Source organism: Silurus meridionalis, chromosome 8, assembly GCF_014805685.1.
Source record: "Silurus meridionalis isolate SWU-2019-XX chromosome 8, ASM1480568v1, whole genome shotgun sequence".
NCBI lineage: Eukaryota > Metazoa > Chordata > Actinopteri > Siluriformes > Siluridae > Silurus > Silurus meridionalis.
The window spans coordinates 12913546-12930448 of record NC_060891.1 but is presented as its reverse complement, the minus strand read 5'-3'; the positions used below and the strand labels follow the sequence as shown (position 1 = coordinate 12930448).

Below are 16903 nucleotides of genomic sequence, written 5' to 3'. Positions count from 1 at the left end.
ACATCTTTGGAAGTTGTTTCAAAAGCGGCGCTGGTGCAGACCAGTGCAAAGCCGATACACGTTCAGGCCTAATCTCGTGTTTGCTCACTATTATTATGCTGAGTCTACGTTTGAAGTTTACAATTTGTCTCCACTCTCCTGGTGTGAAGATAATATGTTAACATTACAAACGGCTTAACTGTCTTGCTGAGCTATAAATAACATTTGAATGGTTTTATACCATTGGCTTGCCAACAATGACTCGGATTAAAAAAAAAACTAGGTAAAACTTTTTAAACCACATCGTTTTATATTTCAATTATTTTCATTATAATAGGCCAATTATATATTGGGTTTTAAACCATCAACATTCAGTTAACAATCGCATGATTGGATACAGACATCAATTAAACAATAACAAAAAACTTTATTTAATAGTTCGGCTATGTAATTTGTACAATGTTTCCAAAGTTGAACGGTTTGAATGAATGCAAAAAAAAAAAATGTGTGAAAAATAATGACATGTCCTTTTGTCCAGCCTATATAAAATATATCTATTTACAATTTTACTACCATATATACATTTGGTTTAAAAGTATCCCTCTTTACTATACTGTAGTTGTGTCATAATCGTTGCAAAGAATCTACTAATCCCGTCAGATCAGAAAACACAACTAGTTTTAACTCTCAAATAAAATATGTGCAAAATGCATTTACTCAGTGAATCTGAACACTACACGTGTAAATCAAAGCAGGTACGGTATGGCCATCCATGCGTCATATATATAGTCCCATTTCGTGACTATATCACGAAATGCCTTGAGACTGGGTTAATAGTCCACCGTGAATGCTTTCACCAAATAAAGTGGTGTGTTGGTGCTGTTGGGTTTGTAAAGTGCTGGTACTGCGGTAGAAGCGCAAATGTTGATGGCTGAAAAGGCTGAAACCCTCGAGGACTACAGGTCGACGGTGGGACAACGCAGCCTCTCTTTTCTGTTTCTCCAATGCAGCTCTGGTAAGGTTTCCCGTCCCGCACCAGAATCGGCACCACGACCCTGCGCAACACCGGAGGAGCGCCGAAATCCTGCACACACTCCACCCGCGCGCGCTTCATTTTATACCTGTGATTCTGAAACCAGATCTTGACCTGTGTGGGTGTGAGGCAGAGGAGATGCGCGAGCTGCTCGCGTTCCTGAGCGGACAGGTAGCGCTGCTGTCGGAAGCGTCTCTCCAGCTCATAAGTCTGAGACTTGGAGAACAACACACGTCTTTTCTTCTTCTTTTCCTGATCTGCCTCTACAGGAGGGTGGTTAGACCCAGTGGAGTCAGGGGACGCCTCCGGATTGCTTTCATCTGAGGCTGGAAAAAAGGAACCATCCACCACAGTGGATCTTTATAATGTGCTCAGAAATAGGGTTAAGCTTAACATCAAATTTTAGTTGCATAACAACTTATTTTATTTATATCATATTTTATTTAGCAGAAATGTTGACAAAAGAAGAATACAGACATATTTGATTATAAAATCAACCCAAATTGTAACTGTATTACTGAACAATAATAAGTAAATAAATCAAGAACATACGCTCTAGAGAATATAATTACTAAGAATAATACTATGCACTTACTGTTAATGAAAGCATGTTAAAAATACTACAAATAGGCCAACAATAGCCATCCCCGTGATATGGGAAAGTACACATTATTATCTTCATTTCTGAGAGATTGATGACCTACACATGCAGTGGCCTCGGTCGCTGTCTGCCCAGGATGAGTATGGAGATCCAGAGATCGAATGCAGGGGCAAAAGATGTTCTGCGTTTTCGCTGTCATTTTCTGGTAAATCCAAAATACTCCTCACGGTGAAGCTGAGCCTGGCAGGAACGGCCATCATATAGAATAGAGCCAAATGAGTTTTTGTTTGTCTTTATACAGCTTTATCCAAGGACGAGCTGGAGAATGGTGCTTGATCCGACTCCGAGTGATGATGTGTACACTGGCGTGGTGCTGTTTATATAAACAGCACTTAGCGCAGCTAACAGTAGCCGCCTCCCTATTCGGCCCACAAAGCACCTGAATGACTCGAGTGCTTAAGTCCCAGCGACGGTAGGTGTGAACCCGAGTAAGAATAGGCCGCTACTTTCACAATGACTGAAGGAAACCCTCTTCATCATTACCGATTCGCCCAAGTCGTGAAAAGTAGGACACAGATAATGGTAATTGTTGAGGCTGAATCACGTCTTGGGTGGCAAGTGACAACAAGGGAGCATCTCCTCCCTCTCCCTCCCAAATAACATATCGGATATTTGCATACACATTGATCCACTAACGTCCTATATTGTTTGTCCTTATTCGTTTATCATTATATACTGATTGTAACATTAATAAGTATAAATGTACTCTCCAACTTGCATTTAAATCATTTTTGGTTTATTAAAGCTAAGAATTTATTTAAAACAAAAAAAGTAGGATAGTCATTAAGAAAAAGGGGACACAGAGCAAGAGAGCAAAACAGAATAAGAATCCAGAATTCACTTTACAGAGCCTTTAAATCTGGATGTTATATCAATTCCAATGAGAATTGCATTCACAAAAGTGCTAAATGTAAGTCCTAAGAATGTGCTGATGCTGGTTCAAATCCAATCAAGTGCAGGAGTCAGTGAACTGGTCTCCGGATCATGCTCTCTAAAGGCGACGGGCTGCGTCTTAATCCGCTTACTAAAGAATATGCATAAATAGAACGCCAACAAAACAGTGCAATTTAAGAGCTAGTTTGATAGAGCTTTTTCGAATTGAACGCTTTACAATTTTTTTAAATGAAAAACACTATATTGTTATTATTATTATTATTATTATTATTATTATTATTATTATTATTGTTGTTGTTGTTGTTGTTATAATAATAATAATGATGATAATCAAGTCAAGTCAAGAAGCTTTTATTGCCATTTCAACCTTATATGACGCAGTACATAGTGAAATGAAACAACGTTCCTCCAGGAACCCTGATTCTACATACAAGGTAATATTTATAATAATAATAATAATAATAATAATAATAATAATAATAATAATAACGATAATAAAAACAATAATCATAATTATTATTATGATTATTGTTTTTATTATCGTTATTATTATTATTATTATTATTATTATTATTATTATAAATAATATAATAATAATTATGATTATTATTATTATTAGTAGTAGTAGTAGTAGCAGTAGTATGAACTTCATATCCCCCAAATGCCATTACAGTCCCAGTAGGCCTTGTACTATATATCATACCCTGTTTTTTGCTTACGTGTTTGCCCATAATTTGGATCTGGATAAGATTTATTTTTTGTTCTAATAATGTTGTTTTAATGAAAGTCTCAGTGAAAATGTCACAGCTGCCTTAGCCGATTTTTTTGTTTGTTTTTGGCGTTAAGCTGGAGTTAGATGAAACAAACGACCAATGTATATAATTTCTCTTGATTTAATGTCATGAACTTTATCTGTGACCCGATTAGACAGATGCAGAGAGAGAGTTTGGAAGTACAAGTTGAAGTGTTGGCAAATTCAGAATTCTAAAATGTAAAATTAGTGTGCTGAAAAGTAAATAAAAGTACCAAGACACGATACTATTTTGTTCATCGTTTCACCTGGCCGACAGTCTATGTATACTTTCCTCACAGTACGAGTGCCTATATCGCGAATCTTCTGGTCGTCCTGGGTGGTCGGACAGAGGAAAAAAAGCGAACACAAATACATGCCAACCAGCGACTGGGAACAAAAGAGGGAAATGTAGCCCCGCGTCCGAGACCCGTTGGAAGCATTTGTTCCAGTCAAGATTTTGCATTTGTTCAGTGCTCGAATAATGCTTGATTGACGCCCCTGCACAATGTCCTTTGGCTATCTGGAATAAATTCGGGGTTGTTCCGTGTTGTCATGGTTTTGAATGGGATCTGGCTCGCTATCTTTGCTATCGACTTCTCTGCATCTCCACCGACTTTCAAGTCTACGTGCAAAAGCTGATTCAACAGACATTTCGTTATCTCGAATTGTTTGGTTGTTATAATACTGAATAAGAAACCGAAAAAAACGTTTGCATCTTCTTCATAAAATAAGTACAGAACAAACCATGAAATAAAAAAAATGATATTGCTCAGTCAATAAGCATTTTGATCTGCTACATACATGGACTACCTGAAATCTAAAATAAGATAAGCAATGGGCTCCAATTAAGTGCTATGTTTGCATGCACTTCTAGAGAATGCCGATTTCTGGAGATGTGGACTTATGCAATGCATGTCAAAAAGTTTGCCAAGCTCTTTGCACAAGTGCAAACTCTCCACGTAAAAGTTTGTTCCTAACGCCCCCTTTATGCACTTAATCTATTACACACCAAGAGACGAGTGGGGACTTTGGAGATAGAGGACACTCTCCCCAATCCCCAAAGAGCTCTTCAGAGCCAAATATTTGTCCTAGCAGGCTCTTCAGATTGAAACAACACCGACAGCTACAAGAAAAACAAAAACATAACCAAACAGAACATTATAGGTTCACCAAAAGCTGTAGCCGAATATGTAATAAAACACAAAACAACAGTGAAAATGTTAAAAGACACAAATTAATAAAACATTATACAGAAGATTTATAATAGTTTAATATATGTTTAAGACTAGTGGTTCTTTTTCTTTGCATAAGGATAGAAAACAAAATTCAAACTGAAACATTCTTGACGTCTTGTAAAATTTAATAGATTGTCGGGGGATAAATTCTACTGCAATAATACGACTTGTTTGCTTTGAATTCGAATGCTATGCTAAATATAGATCGAATTAACAATTAATTCAGGTAATTGATAAACCAATAATAATGATCATCAAGATCAGACGTTTTTTTTTCAATCAACGACCATTTGTAAAAAAAAATGTAAATAAAAAAGGTATTTTCAGGAGAAAATCTGAAATCTCGCAGGTGTACGTTAATTCGAGTCGTAAGCGCTTATGCTCATCTATAAACTATGGAAACTATAAGGTGAAAGAGAAGAAAGGCCTGCGTATGGTGCAAAGACAAACCATGGACCAAACAGGTATCATGCAACAACTTCTTCTTTGTACTTTGGGCATTAGTCATAAATCTCGGTACAAAATCAACTGAAAATAACAGTTGTTTTGTACTGCTCACGTTTGCAAACAAGTCTATAATTCAACTTATTGATTAATTAAAGAATTATTTAACTTTATTATCAGGGGCCACATTAAACATTGAAACGAAAAGTTAAAAGCGAACGCTTTTAAATGACAAGAATGTGTTTGTTTGTTTCTAAAGCAGCAATTATATATTCTAGATGAACTTTTATTAGATTAAATTTTAATAATCTGACATGCTTAGTAAATGCTCTGAAATGAACAGGATCACATTAGATCCGGAATATTTCTATCTTGGTAATAGTGTGGTGCGAAACTGGAATAGTATCTTAATTATATTTGGACCTGTGGATTCGAAGAAAACTCACGTGGACATGAAGGAACAGGTCTCTGAGTGCAGCATCAAATCAGGGCCAAATGATCCACTCACAACAAACAAAAATACATGTGATTTAAAAAACTGACATGCTCAAATGAGTTTAAATAGTTAAAAAATTGGAAATGACACAGGGCAATGCATCTTATGGATGTAGCTGCAGAGCAACATTTCCTTGTTTCATTGTTGGGCAAAATTGGCAATAATTTTTATGTCAACTGTAGATGGGACTTTGTGTTTAGGATTGGTTTGGGTTTATACTGGCATTAAAAACCTTGTTTTTATTTTATGCAAAATAATTTAAATTCCTGTTGAGATATTGTTTTATATGACAGTAGTTCTGTTTCACTGAATTAACTAGTTGCATAGCATTGTCGGAGAAAATCTCCTTCTGGTTTCTCCTCTACCCTGTCAAAGTTGAGTTTTTTCCCCCGATTCACTACTTGTCTCCACTAAAAAGATGTAACTGCTTTAGTATTATCATTATTATCATCATCATAACTTTTCTGGGACATTCTATTTTTAATTAAAAAGGAAAAAATTAGTTGGACTAAAAATAGCGACATCTGTCTTTTTGACGTAGAAGTGCCCTCAAGCTCCAAGACGTACTTATTAAAAAACAAATAACTCAGGTTTCCCATTGCTTTACCTACGACGTACCAAATTATTTAGATAAATTAGATAAAATTTGATTAACAACTACTTAATGTTATGAAGCTTTTGGGAAACACAAAAACATTTTGTAATAACTCTGTATAGTGTGACAACCTAAAACCAAAAGATTCGAATTTTACATTGTTTTATTAATGCTGTTTAGGCTAAGTGATGGAGTGGCCTATAATATATGGGTGCATATTAATGTTGAAATTAAAATGCAAAGCTTTTGCTAAGCAAGTTATTATTTTTAATGTTTGGCACAATCTAAAATGGTTTAAATATACTTTAACCCTTTACTATCTTACTCTTTGGAATCAGTAAGAATATTGTAAATACGCACTATTTTGCTTACTGTGACAGTTTGAGGGACATTAACAGGGTTTTTAATTTTAATTTTGGCTAGATGACTGTGTCAAAGCATCTCTAAATCAGCAAGCCTTGTGTTCCCAGTATGGAGTATTTATTAGCTAGAAAGTGTTTCAATAAAACTAGGGTTGAAAGGCTCACTGATGTGCATTAGCAGTAATGGATAAACGTCCAATCCATAGATGGCTTACTCTGCAATTTACAGGACTTAAAGTATCCGCTGGCCATAGCTGTGGTACACACCTTCAGAGGTCTTGTGAAATATAGGGCTTTATGACACAACAGTGACATACATAATATTATGAATACCAACTACAAAGTATCTAGGGTATATAACTATCTCCAATTTCTACTGGTCTTTCACCCTTGGGAGAAGTGCTGTCCAAAGTCCCTTAGGTGATTCTAAATCCCATTTTACATTAAGAAGCCACAAGCAAAGTAGGATTTTTTTTTTCTGTATGGCTTACTGCAGTATTAGTGTACTGTATTTACTAGTTTAAGAATGCAGTAGAAATTACTCTGGTTTAAGGTGGAGGTTTGACTGCATCAAGGATCGGATCAGAGCCCTTTCTTGTTTGCAATGGTGATGGAGAGGTGGCCCGATGAGGTCAGACAGGAGTCTCTGTGGACTGTTGATGTTTGGTGATATTGTTATTTGTGGTGAGAGTAGGGAGCAGGTTGAGAAGAGCCTGGAGAGGTGGAGGTATGCGCTGGAGAGAAAGGGAATAAAAGTCAGAGGAGTAAGACAGAGTACATGTGTGTGAATGAGAGGGAGGGCAGTGGAGTGGTGCAGTTGCAGAGAGAAGAGGTGGAGAAAGTGGAGGAGTTCAGGTACTTGGGGTCAACAGTGCTAAGTAATGGAGAAAGTGTTAGAGGAGTGATGAAAAAAAAAGAGTGCAGGTGGAGTGGGTGGAGAAGAGTGGCCGGAGTAATTTAAAATAGAAGGGTATCTGCAAGAGTGAAAGGGAAATTTTATAGAACTGTGGTGAGACCTGTGATGTTGTATGGTTTAGAGACAGTGGCATTGACTTAAAGATAGGAGGTGGAGCTGGAGGTAGCAGAGCTGAAGATGAGGTTTTTGTTGGGAGTGATGGGATTAGAAATGATACATTTTATTAGAGGGACAGCGCATGTAAGACGTTTTGGAGACAAGGTGAGGGAGGCAAGATTGAGATGGTTTGGACTTGTGCAGAGGAGGGACATGGGGTACATCAGTGGGAAAAAACTGAGGATTGAGCCACCAGGAAGAACAAAAGAGGAAGACCAAGGAGGAGGTTTATGGATGTAGTGGGGGAAGACATGCAGGTAGTTGGTTTGAAGGAGGCAGATGTAGAGGACAGAGTAGTATGGAGACGCATGATCCGCTGTGGCAACCTCTAAAAGGAGCAGCAGAAAGAAGATTAAGAAGACTGAGTTTAAGAACCCTTTATAAAGATAAGCACTTGTCTTAAACTCTGCCTCTGATATCAGAACAGCATTGTACTAAAGGTGAATTGGCAACAAGCAGAGTTTATGGGTTAAGTGTGGCCAATTAGAGCCAATTATTTTCAAACTGAAACATTAAGCCTCTAGGCTTTCAAGATGAAATATAATGAATGTCCCAGGGACTTTTACTGATGTCAAATACTAGACCAGTCTGACCTCACTTAAATTGGTTTATAAAAAAATGTTGTCATTGCTTGTCATTCTGGTCCAAATCATAATTATGAGATCATACCAGCCATTGCCAAACTCCTACCTCTCACGTTTTGCTATGAAATAAGCAGTGGTAGATAAAGTACACTAACTACTTGGGTGACAGTAAAGATGCACAAGGTAAAATATTACTCCAGTAAAAGTGCTCCCTTTAAACTTTCACTTGAGTAAAAGGACAAATGTATTTGACTTCAAATGTACTTAACTATCCAAAGTACTATGATTTTTTCCCTATTATGTCCTATTATTATTTTTGTCACAAGACTCGTGTTTAATCAACTCAGTTTATGTAAAAAAGACTCTAATATTACTTTTAGCACACCTTTATATATAGACTGATATTAATGAGTCAAACACTGATTGATATCTATTAGAATTATCCTGACCTAAAACCTCCTGTTCAAATACTTAAAAAAAATCGTGCAAATAAGGCCAGGGGTGTTGTGGCAAGTTAGAGTCTGGAGTTTCTTCCATCATTTATTACTCTCAAAATGTTTTGCTTGCTGTTGAACTGATGTTAAACTGTATGTTTGTGTTAAGAATGTAGCACCAAGCGGCAATAACAAAACAAGTTCAACACAGAGCGCGTGCACTACCCCAGTTTATGGCTTGCTGCCTGATTGACCAGTTACAGTATGTTTTATCAACTCATATATATATATATATATATATATATATATATATATATATATATATATATATATATATATATATATATATATATATATATATATATATATATATATATATATATATATATATATATATATATAAACAATGGATTTTGCTAAATGTAGTTAAGTGAATAGTAATATATTTGACTTTGTAATGTAGTGCATATTTTGCATTACTTTATTCCATGTTTTCAACCTTAAGTATACGATGTGGCAATTCTTTAAGTGTGTTGAAGATCAAGGAAAGAAAGGAGAGGATGCTTTCTGAAGTGAAAAGAAAAAACTCCCATACAACAGTAAAGATTTGAATGAAGAAACAATGTATGTAAGACCTCGATGAAAGCTGAGGATTATTTATTTATATATATATATATATATATATATATATATATATATATATATATATATATATATAATTAACATTTAAAAAGATAGCATGCCTGACTTAATGAAAATTGAGGAGACATTATAATAACAGGATAATTCTATATTATTGCAGATGTTGCTACATCAGAAACATAAATAATGTTTTAGCTAATTCAGAATTAAACTGATTTCACTAGTTTTTCCCCCCAGGTCATATATAATTATTTAAATTATATTTAAAGTTTCAAATGTACTGTGAAACTGTCGTTAATTATAAATTCTTAAATTTATTTTCTTACTTTTTTGTTCTTTTTCTGGAGAACCCTTTATGTTGTTTCTTTATATTGTTTCTGACAGCATTCAAAAAAACTATTACGATTGATTTTCCAATTCTTTTGCTTGTGATACCATCAAATAGCTTCTGAATCATGCAATTCTGAGAGACTTTGGAACATACAGTCAAACAATATTGGTAAATAAATCATAACCCTACGTTTAGGTTATCTCCGCCTGTCTTCTGTAAATAAGCCAATGTGAGAAAAATCACGGTAGACGCTGTGAAGAATGGAGAATAGAAACGAAAGTATTTTTGAAGTGCATAAATCATTTCGTACAGTTCCTTTCAAAAATATACATTATGTTCTCCAAGAAACCTCGCTACAATAAATGCTCAATATGTCCCTGTTAAAAATAATTATATGCACAAAAGAAAATGGATTATTAAACGATCTATTGTAGCTCCTTGCAATAATTTAATAAACTGTAAAAATGTATATGCTCACCCATTTGTAAGGCTGAATGAATCGTTTTCATAACATTTGTTTTGTCTAGTGCTCAGGCTGAATCAGGCAAACTTTGCAGAATAGTACATTTCCACTAGATGGCGCCGTAGGACCTAAATACAAAAAAAAAAAAGCTGAACAATTAGCAACGTGTCCTGATACAGCATCGCCTCCTGCTGCGTATTTTGGGATATAGCTTCTTTAATTTCATTTAATTAATTTAGTCATTAATTCATTAATCCCGAAATTATGCCGGAATGTTAATATGCTTTAGACGGGTCGCAAGTACATCAAGAAATCAGAAAATCCGCGATTTGCAGTTTACTATTTGTAGTCTAAAATTAAAACATTAGTCATTTAAATACGCCAATTTAAACAGGCTTTAGAGCACTGATTATCTGGTATATTGATATCAGTCAGTCTATAGTCTATATGATGTATAGATCAGAGCATTCCAATAGTATATATTAATGAAAAATAATACCATAATACAATTTATTAAGATTTTACATGCGTCTTTTACATAATCTGGAGGAAAAACTCCCATGCAGTAATATTCAAACAACGACAGATGGCGCTCTCACCATAGACGTCTCAAGTAAATAAAATTAGCCGAATGTAATATCGAATGCAATCTGTTTTTCTATTCAAATGATTACCAAAAAAACAACGTTTTGAATTTTTACACTGCCAGAATGCAGTTTTTTTTTAAACTAATTGAGGGTAAAAAAAAAAATGAATTTTTATATTCAAATGATGAGCATAGTCCTTGTTTTTTTAATGTTTTTTTATATACATTTTGATATTTTTTTTTTTACATTTCAGACACAATAGCTTTTGTAAATGCACCCAAGGACAGAACTGAAAACATCCACGAGTCACAATCAATAGACGACATTAATCAGATGAAACCAGTTGTAGTCTATTGTGCCATTCAGATTGTTTTATTTATGTAATATTATTTTGTTTTTAGACAGGTATATTGTTGTGGAATGTAATATTTAAGACTAATGAAGCCCATGTGGTTTGACTAAAAGCTGTCAGTGTGATCGATGTATAAAAGAGTAGTAAATATTGCTGCTTTTGTGTGTCTGAAGAGAAAAAGCGAGTTGGCCCCGCAAACCGCCGTACACACGTCGTTAACCTGCTGTCCTCCTCATTACTGCTGGATTTAAGTTACAGGAGCAGTCAACCTTTGAGAGGTGTTAACCTGCAAAGCCGTTTAATGGTGTCAGTCCTGTTTAGAAGATAAAGGTTACAATCATCAGTCATCCAATGATCCTTTAAAAAAGTTACAGCAAGACCCTTGTCAGAGAGGTTGCCTTACATTTTTAAGACTATTTCAAATATCCTGAACTAAAGATTATTTTCAGTCTTTTTATTGTTATGTTGTAAATAATATGATGTATATGATGCATGTTTTGAAGGAAGCCACTGGATAGGAATTAATTGATAGTCATGTTTGTAAAGTCTGTAGAGCTGTTTAAGGTTCTTCTTGGTGGCTTTTATGATCAACATCAATGTTGGTTATATTTTCTCTAGGCTCATGTAGAACCTGTAAGTGGTCCTCCAAAGGCACAACCGACGAACTCCTAATGGCTCAAAATTGTAATAGTGTAGCGAAAGCAAACCATAACATGTAAGTAACGAGCACACAAACGTTTGACTAGTTCATTTGAATATATATTTTTAATAACAGAGCAAAAGCCGTCGATGTGGTGTAGATTATTATTTCCATGTCTTGTTATTGTAATGCTTTCAATGACTCAGGTTTATCACAGTATTTTTATTTATGTAATTATTATTATTTTTTTTTTTAATGGGTGGGGGGGCGGGGGGTAGGGGGTGGTTTGATATAATTCTATTAACCGGTTGTATATGGAACATTCGCATTGATTTATGAATATACATTTTTGAGTTACTATGAAATGAGATTATTGTGACTCATTAACAAACACTTGGCTAAAATAAAATAGAGAACATGGTCAAACAGTCTCAATTATGGTATATATATTGCACAGCCTGCGTTAGACGAGCAATCATATAAACAATTCCTCTACCATTGCTTCTAATAATGAGATCAAATGTTTAGAATGTGTATAAAAAAAAAATATTTGATCAAATTTGTATATATATATATATATATATATATATATATATATATATATATATATATATATATATATATAAGATATTACAAACGTGTTTATGATTTATTAAAAACTACTAATTATTGCAGATTTGAATCACCCATTGGGTGACGCGAACTAATAAATCAAATACGCATTTAATCGTTTTAATTTATCGTATTAAAAAAATCTGACTTTACAACTTTGTCTTTATTAACACTATCTCAGGTTAAATACTAATACATTTATAAATAATCCGTAGTATTGGGCGGAAAATATTTTTGTACATATATCTTTTTTAGATTCTATGCACAATATAAACAAACAAACAAATACATGTGTAAACAAACAAATCAATATTTGTGCAAACAAATGTCAAATAATTGGTAAATCACCTGATAATAAATTATTTGTAAACAATGGCTGCACTAAACTTTTGAATATCCAACGTTTGCGATTTCTAAGTTAGAATTTGGTTGAAATTTATATCCAACTTATAATTTAACATGGAAAACAAAAAACAAAAAAACAAACAAGAAGTCAAATAAACAAAATGGGAGATCGTTCAATATTATTTTGCTAATCTGCATATGACCTAGATGCAAAGCTCAACTATTGTTATATTTTTTGTTTGTATAAATAAACATGACTAAAACACAATCTTGTTGAAGTCAGGATTGTTAGTGTAGACTATGAAAAACAGACATTGGTTGCTCGCCGGAAAATTCTCCAATATGTGCCCCCCGACTCAAAGTTGAAACAAGACTCGTTTATAAAATAGAGGTGCTGAGAAAGAAAAAAAATCCCAGTAGGCCTTGCGTGTTATTGCATCCCATAAGACAAACCCTACTGTTTGATAGGAATAAAGCCCATGGTGTAATTGGTTACAGGCAATGCCAATGTGCTTAATGTCAACTGAAAGACCATTGAGCTTTTTATTTGAGTATTGAGTATTTATTTATTTAATTATTTAATACACACACACACACACACACACACACACACACCCCCCATGCTTTTTTTTTTCAAAGTTATATATTTTATAATATAGCCAAATGCATATAAAGGCCCAGTTTGAGATTCAGCCAAGCTTCAGATCCAGTTTTTAAAAGGATAAAATAATCACTCTGTGTCTTGTGAATGACAATACAATCAATTTCTAGTTTTTTTTCGGACTCCCCCACCCACCATATTATCTTTTAGCAGAAAATAAGATTTATGAACAACCATTTGTTAATGCATGAAATGAAAAGTGTGTGAGTGTTAACTCAGTTGCTAACTCAACACTGAATAGGTTTTGGGTATGTTCATATATCACATGCATTACACATCTGGCCGATTATGCGCTGTATGTCTCAGGTACTGTCATACCCTACTGCGTTATGTAGTAAACAAGATGTAGTAAATCTGCTAGCAAAGAAAAGTTATGTTATTTAGTTATAAAAGGGTCTATTTCGTGTCTGTTTATGAAGTGATTTTGTGAGCCAAAAAATATATTATAGTATTGGCTTATTATGTCTGCTTATAAACTTGTCTCTTCTCTGACTGATGACTGGAGCATCTTGTGCAAGTTCAATTTTTATTGTATTTGTACTTCCGAAAAGACAAAACTCTAAACTTAAAATGCATCATGAAATTCCAGCTGCTGTTGCGTTTTCTCTAAACGAATGACATCACCACGTGCTTGATACTTTACAGACAACAAAGACAATCGATTTCCTAATTTTGTGCTCAAAGTGACGTAAACTACCTTAATGCACAAAGTCATTACCATCAGAGCATGGAATGGATTCAAGAGGAATGATCGAGAAGGGAACAGCGTCAAAGCTCATCAACATAAACTCCAATTCCCCTTAGGAGTGGTATTAGTGAGGGGTCTATATCTGAGTCATGGACTTACATGACGGACGTTTACTGACAGTTTTCCCTGTTTAATAAACAGGCATTGAATAGCGAAAATAGATTTTGTATTTTTTTAATTCTGCCAATACAAAATATTTTAATATTTTTAATACGGTCATGTTTATGCCCGTATAAATTTTATGAGGATGCTTTTTATTTTCTGTTATTTTCGTGACTTTAAGTGTTAATGGTGTTTCTCTTGTTTCTCTGGTCGCCAAACAGATCAGAAACAAAATCTGCTGTCCATTGAGCTCATGCTGTATCATGCTGTTTAACTAGTTTCATCGATTCCAAAGCTGATTAATAATGCTGTCTTGGGATAAAAGTTTGTAAAAAAATATATAAATAAAAATAATAAAAAAATATAAAATAAAAATTGAAATAACCACAGTTGTTCACAGAAGTTATTCAACTTTGTTAATCAATACATTCTATATGCTCAACCCCTAAACTATAGCTGTGGTTGTTGTATGAGATTTCCATAAACACTATTAAAAAAAGTCCTGCTGTTCTTATGTTCAGGTTTAATAGTGTTGGCACCCAGCAGCTGTTATAGATTGTTGAATAATCATGTAACTCCTCCAATAACAAGCTGACCATAGGCTTTGCAATCCGTTCGCTACTATAGGCTCGAGTTATAAATGTGTAAACTGGACCGCCGCGTTGTGTAAACTCGCCTCCACATCCACACACACTTGTAACGTTATCTGACCACAATACATTTATGACACAACTCATTTCGAGAGTGTAATTATTTACAAAACTACTCTTGACATTTGTATATCTGGTAGCATTTGATGGCTCATTTTGTGGTCGAGCTTCCTATTATTTCACTCCTGATTGTGCTAATAAGGACGTAGGAAGAAAGAACAGACGCTGTTCTGAACACATATTCAGTGGGTATATAAATATAGACCATCATATTACTGCATGCGGGTTAATGGTTGGCGTGCAAAATCAGATCATGCTCATGCGTATGATCGTAAATAAATTCACAGGTTATTTAGATCATTGAATAATAATTGAATAAAAAAACATAATAACAATAATAAGTATTGTACTATTGTTATTATTAATAATAATAATAATAATAATAATAGTAATAATAATAATGATGATGATCATTTGTTTATTATTATTATCATTGTTAATATCATCATCATTTTTATTATATTCATAACAACATCAATTGTTATATATAATTATATGTAATAATAATTACAATAATAATAATAATAATAATAATAATAATAATAATAATAATAATAATAATAACAACTTAATAGCTTACGTGCAAAAGTTAATTATTTGTACTTTATTTTCAAACAACAACAAAATAAAACACAGGACAAAACCAAAAGCTTTCTGCAACGCCTAAAAATGAGGAAAAAACAGCTGGCTGCGTCTTTCAAATGCTTCTCTGCGCTCCAGTAGCGATGTCTATAGGTGTAATTTTCCTTACCTATTCATGCAAATCTCTCTATAATACCACAAACGTTAAAAAAAAACTAACATCGTGAGAGTCCTAAAATATGTGCAATTTAAATAACCAAATTGTTGTCTTTTCACTTCCTTTATTTCTATCCTGGCGCATGTCAGATCTGGGTTATCCATCTAATCCTTCTAGGTTAAGAATTTTATTAGAGCTAGATAAAAAGTGAACATCTCCAGCGTTTAAAAGCACGCATCGTGTGTTTTCCCTTACAACAGATCCTAAACGAGAAAGAAACGCTTACAACACTTTTGAGGGCTATGTGATGGTTATAACTGCACTATTGAGCACGAGACAATTAAAAACAACATGCACACAATTAATAGTAAACAAATGTAATTTTTGAAAAAAAAATATTCAAGAGTAATCAAATAATTTACGATGTACCTGTTTGTGCCTATAGAGTGTAAAGTGATCCATGTAGAAGAAAAATGCATGCTTAGACGAGAAAGTGCAAATCAAATAGCGATAGAAGCCGGTGAAAATGGTCCATTGGGTAAACAGGAAACAGATATAAATGACTCTCGAGCATCTTAGGCTCCTTATGCAAAGACTGTCAGACTGTTCAAATAGACCGAAGTGCAAGCGAACAATAGCCTCTTCCACCTGACACCACGCAGGGCCTCAGAAAGACCTCTACACTGCACCATGATCTGTCAGAAAGAACAACAAAAGTCTGATCAAAACAGTAAATTGACAATATCAAACAGGCACATTATTATATAACACACAGTATTTGCATTCAATGAACGAACAATGCTGTAAACTTTGTTAAATACAAGAACTTAATTTCATATTTTAATAGCACAATTAAATAATAGCACTAGAAAAAGATGTTGGTATTTTGAATAAGAATCACCAACATGAGCACGATTTTGGCAGATACGAATAGTTTCAAGTTTTATAGCTGCTGTTAAGTTTTTCTTATAGACTAATGAATTGGACAAATTGTAGCTTTTAATTGAGGTTTGCAGTTGCTTTTTTTTTTTTTTTATTTTTTTTTTTTTTTTTTACAATTTCACTATATTTAAGTACAATTCGATTTATTTGTATGCTATCCCTCTAGGAATTTTGTGCATGCCAATCCTGTGGACAAATTTCTATTTATTTATTTATAAAAAAAATTTTTTCTTGTTTGTAATCTTTTTTCATTCTTACAGTGCTTTAATTTCTCCTTGCAAACACTCTCTACAAGATTACAAGTCTTACAGTTTTGTAGTCGCAAAATAAATCGGAAACGCTGTATGTTTTTTTGCAGTCGAAAAGAGGAAAACTTTCAGCAGTGCGCCGGCTTGTCATGTCAAACTTCTTCAGCCAATAGCTGCACAGTGTCGAGGAAAGGCGGTT

General features: G+C 34.1%; 1 protein-coding gene and 1 long non-coding RNA gene across 2 annotated transcripts; both read right to left on the bottom strand.

The window, feature by feature from the left end:
- Positions 1-685: 685 nt before the first annotated feature.
- On the bottom strand, positions 686-1870 carry nkx2.9 (NK2 transcription factor related, locus 9 (Drosophila)). Its single transcript, XM_046856361.1, has 2 exons — positions 1717-1870; positions 686-1338 (listed from the first exon to the last, which is right to left on the bottom strand). The coding sequence occupies exons 1-2, from the start codon at positions 1868-1870 to the stop codon at positions 833-835; spliced, it is 660 nt and encodes a 219-aa protein (XP_046712317.1). The 3' UTR covers positions 686-832.
- Positions 1871-10974: 9104 nt separating this feature from the next.
- On the bottom strand, positions 10975-16903 carry LOC124389616. Its single transcript, XR_006926602.1, has 3 exons — positions 16766-16903; positions 15944-16209; positions 10975-11270 (listed from the first exon to the last, which is right to left on the bottom strand). It is a non-coding gene; the product is annotated as an uncharacterized LOC124389616 (long non-coding RNA).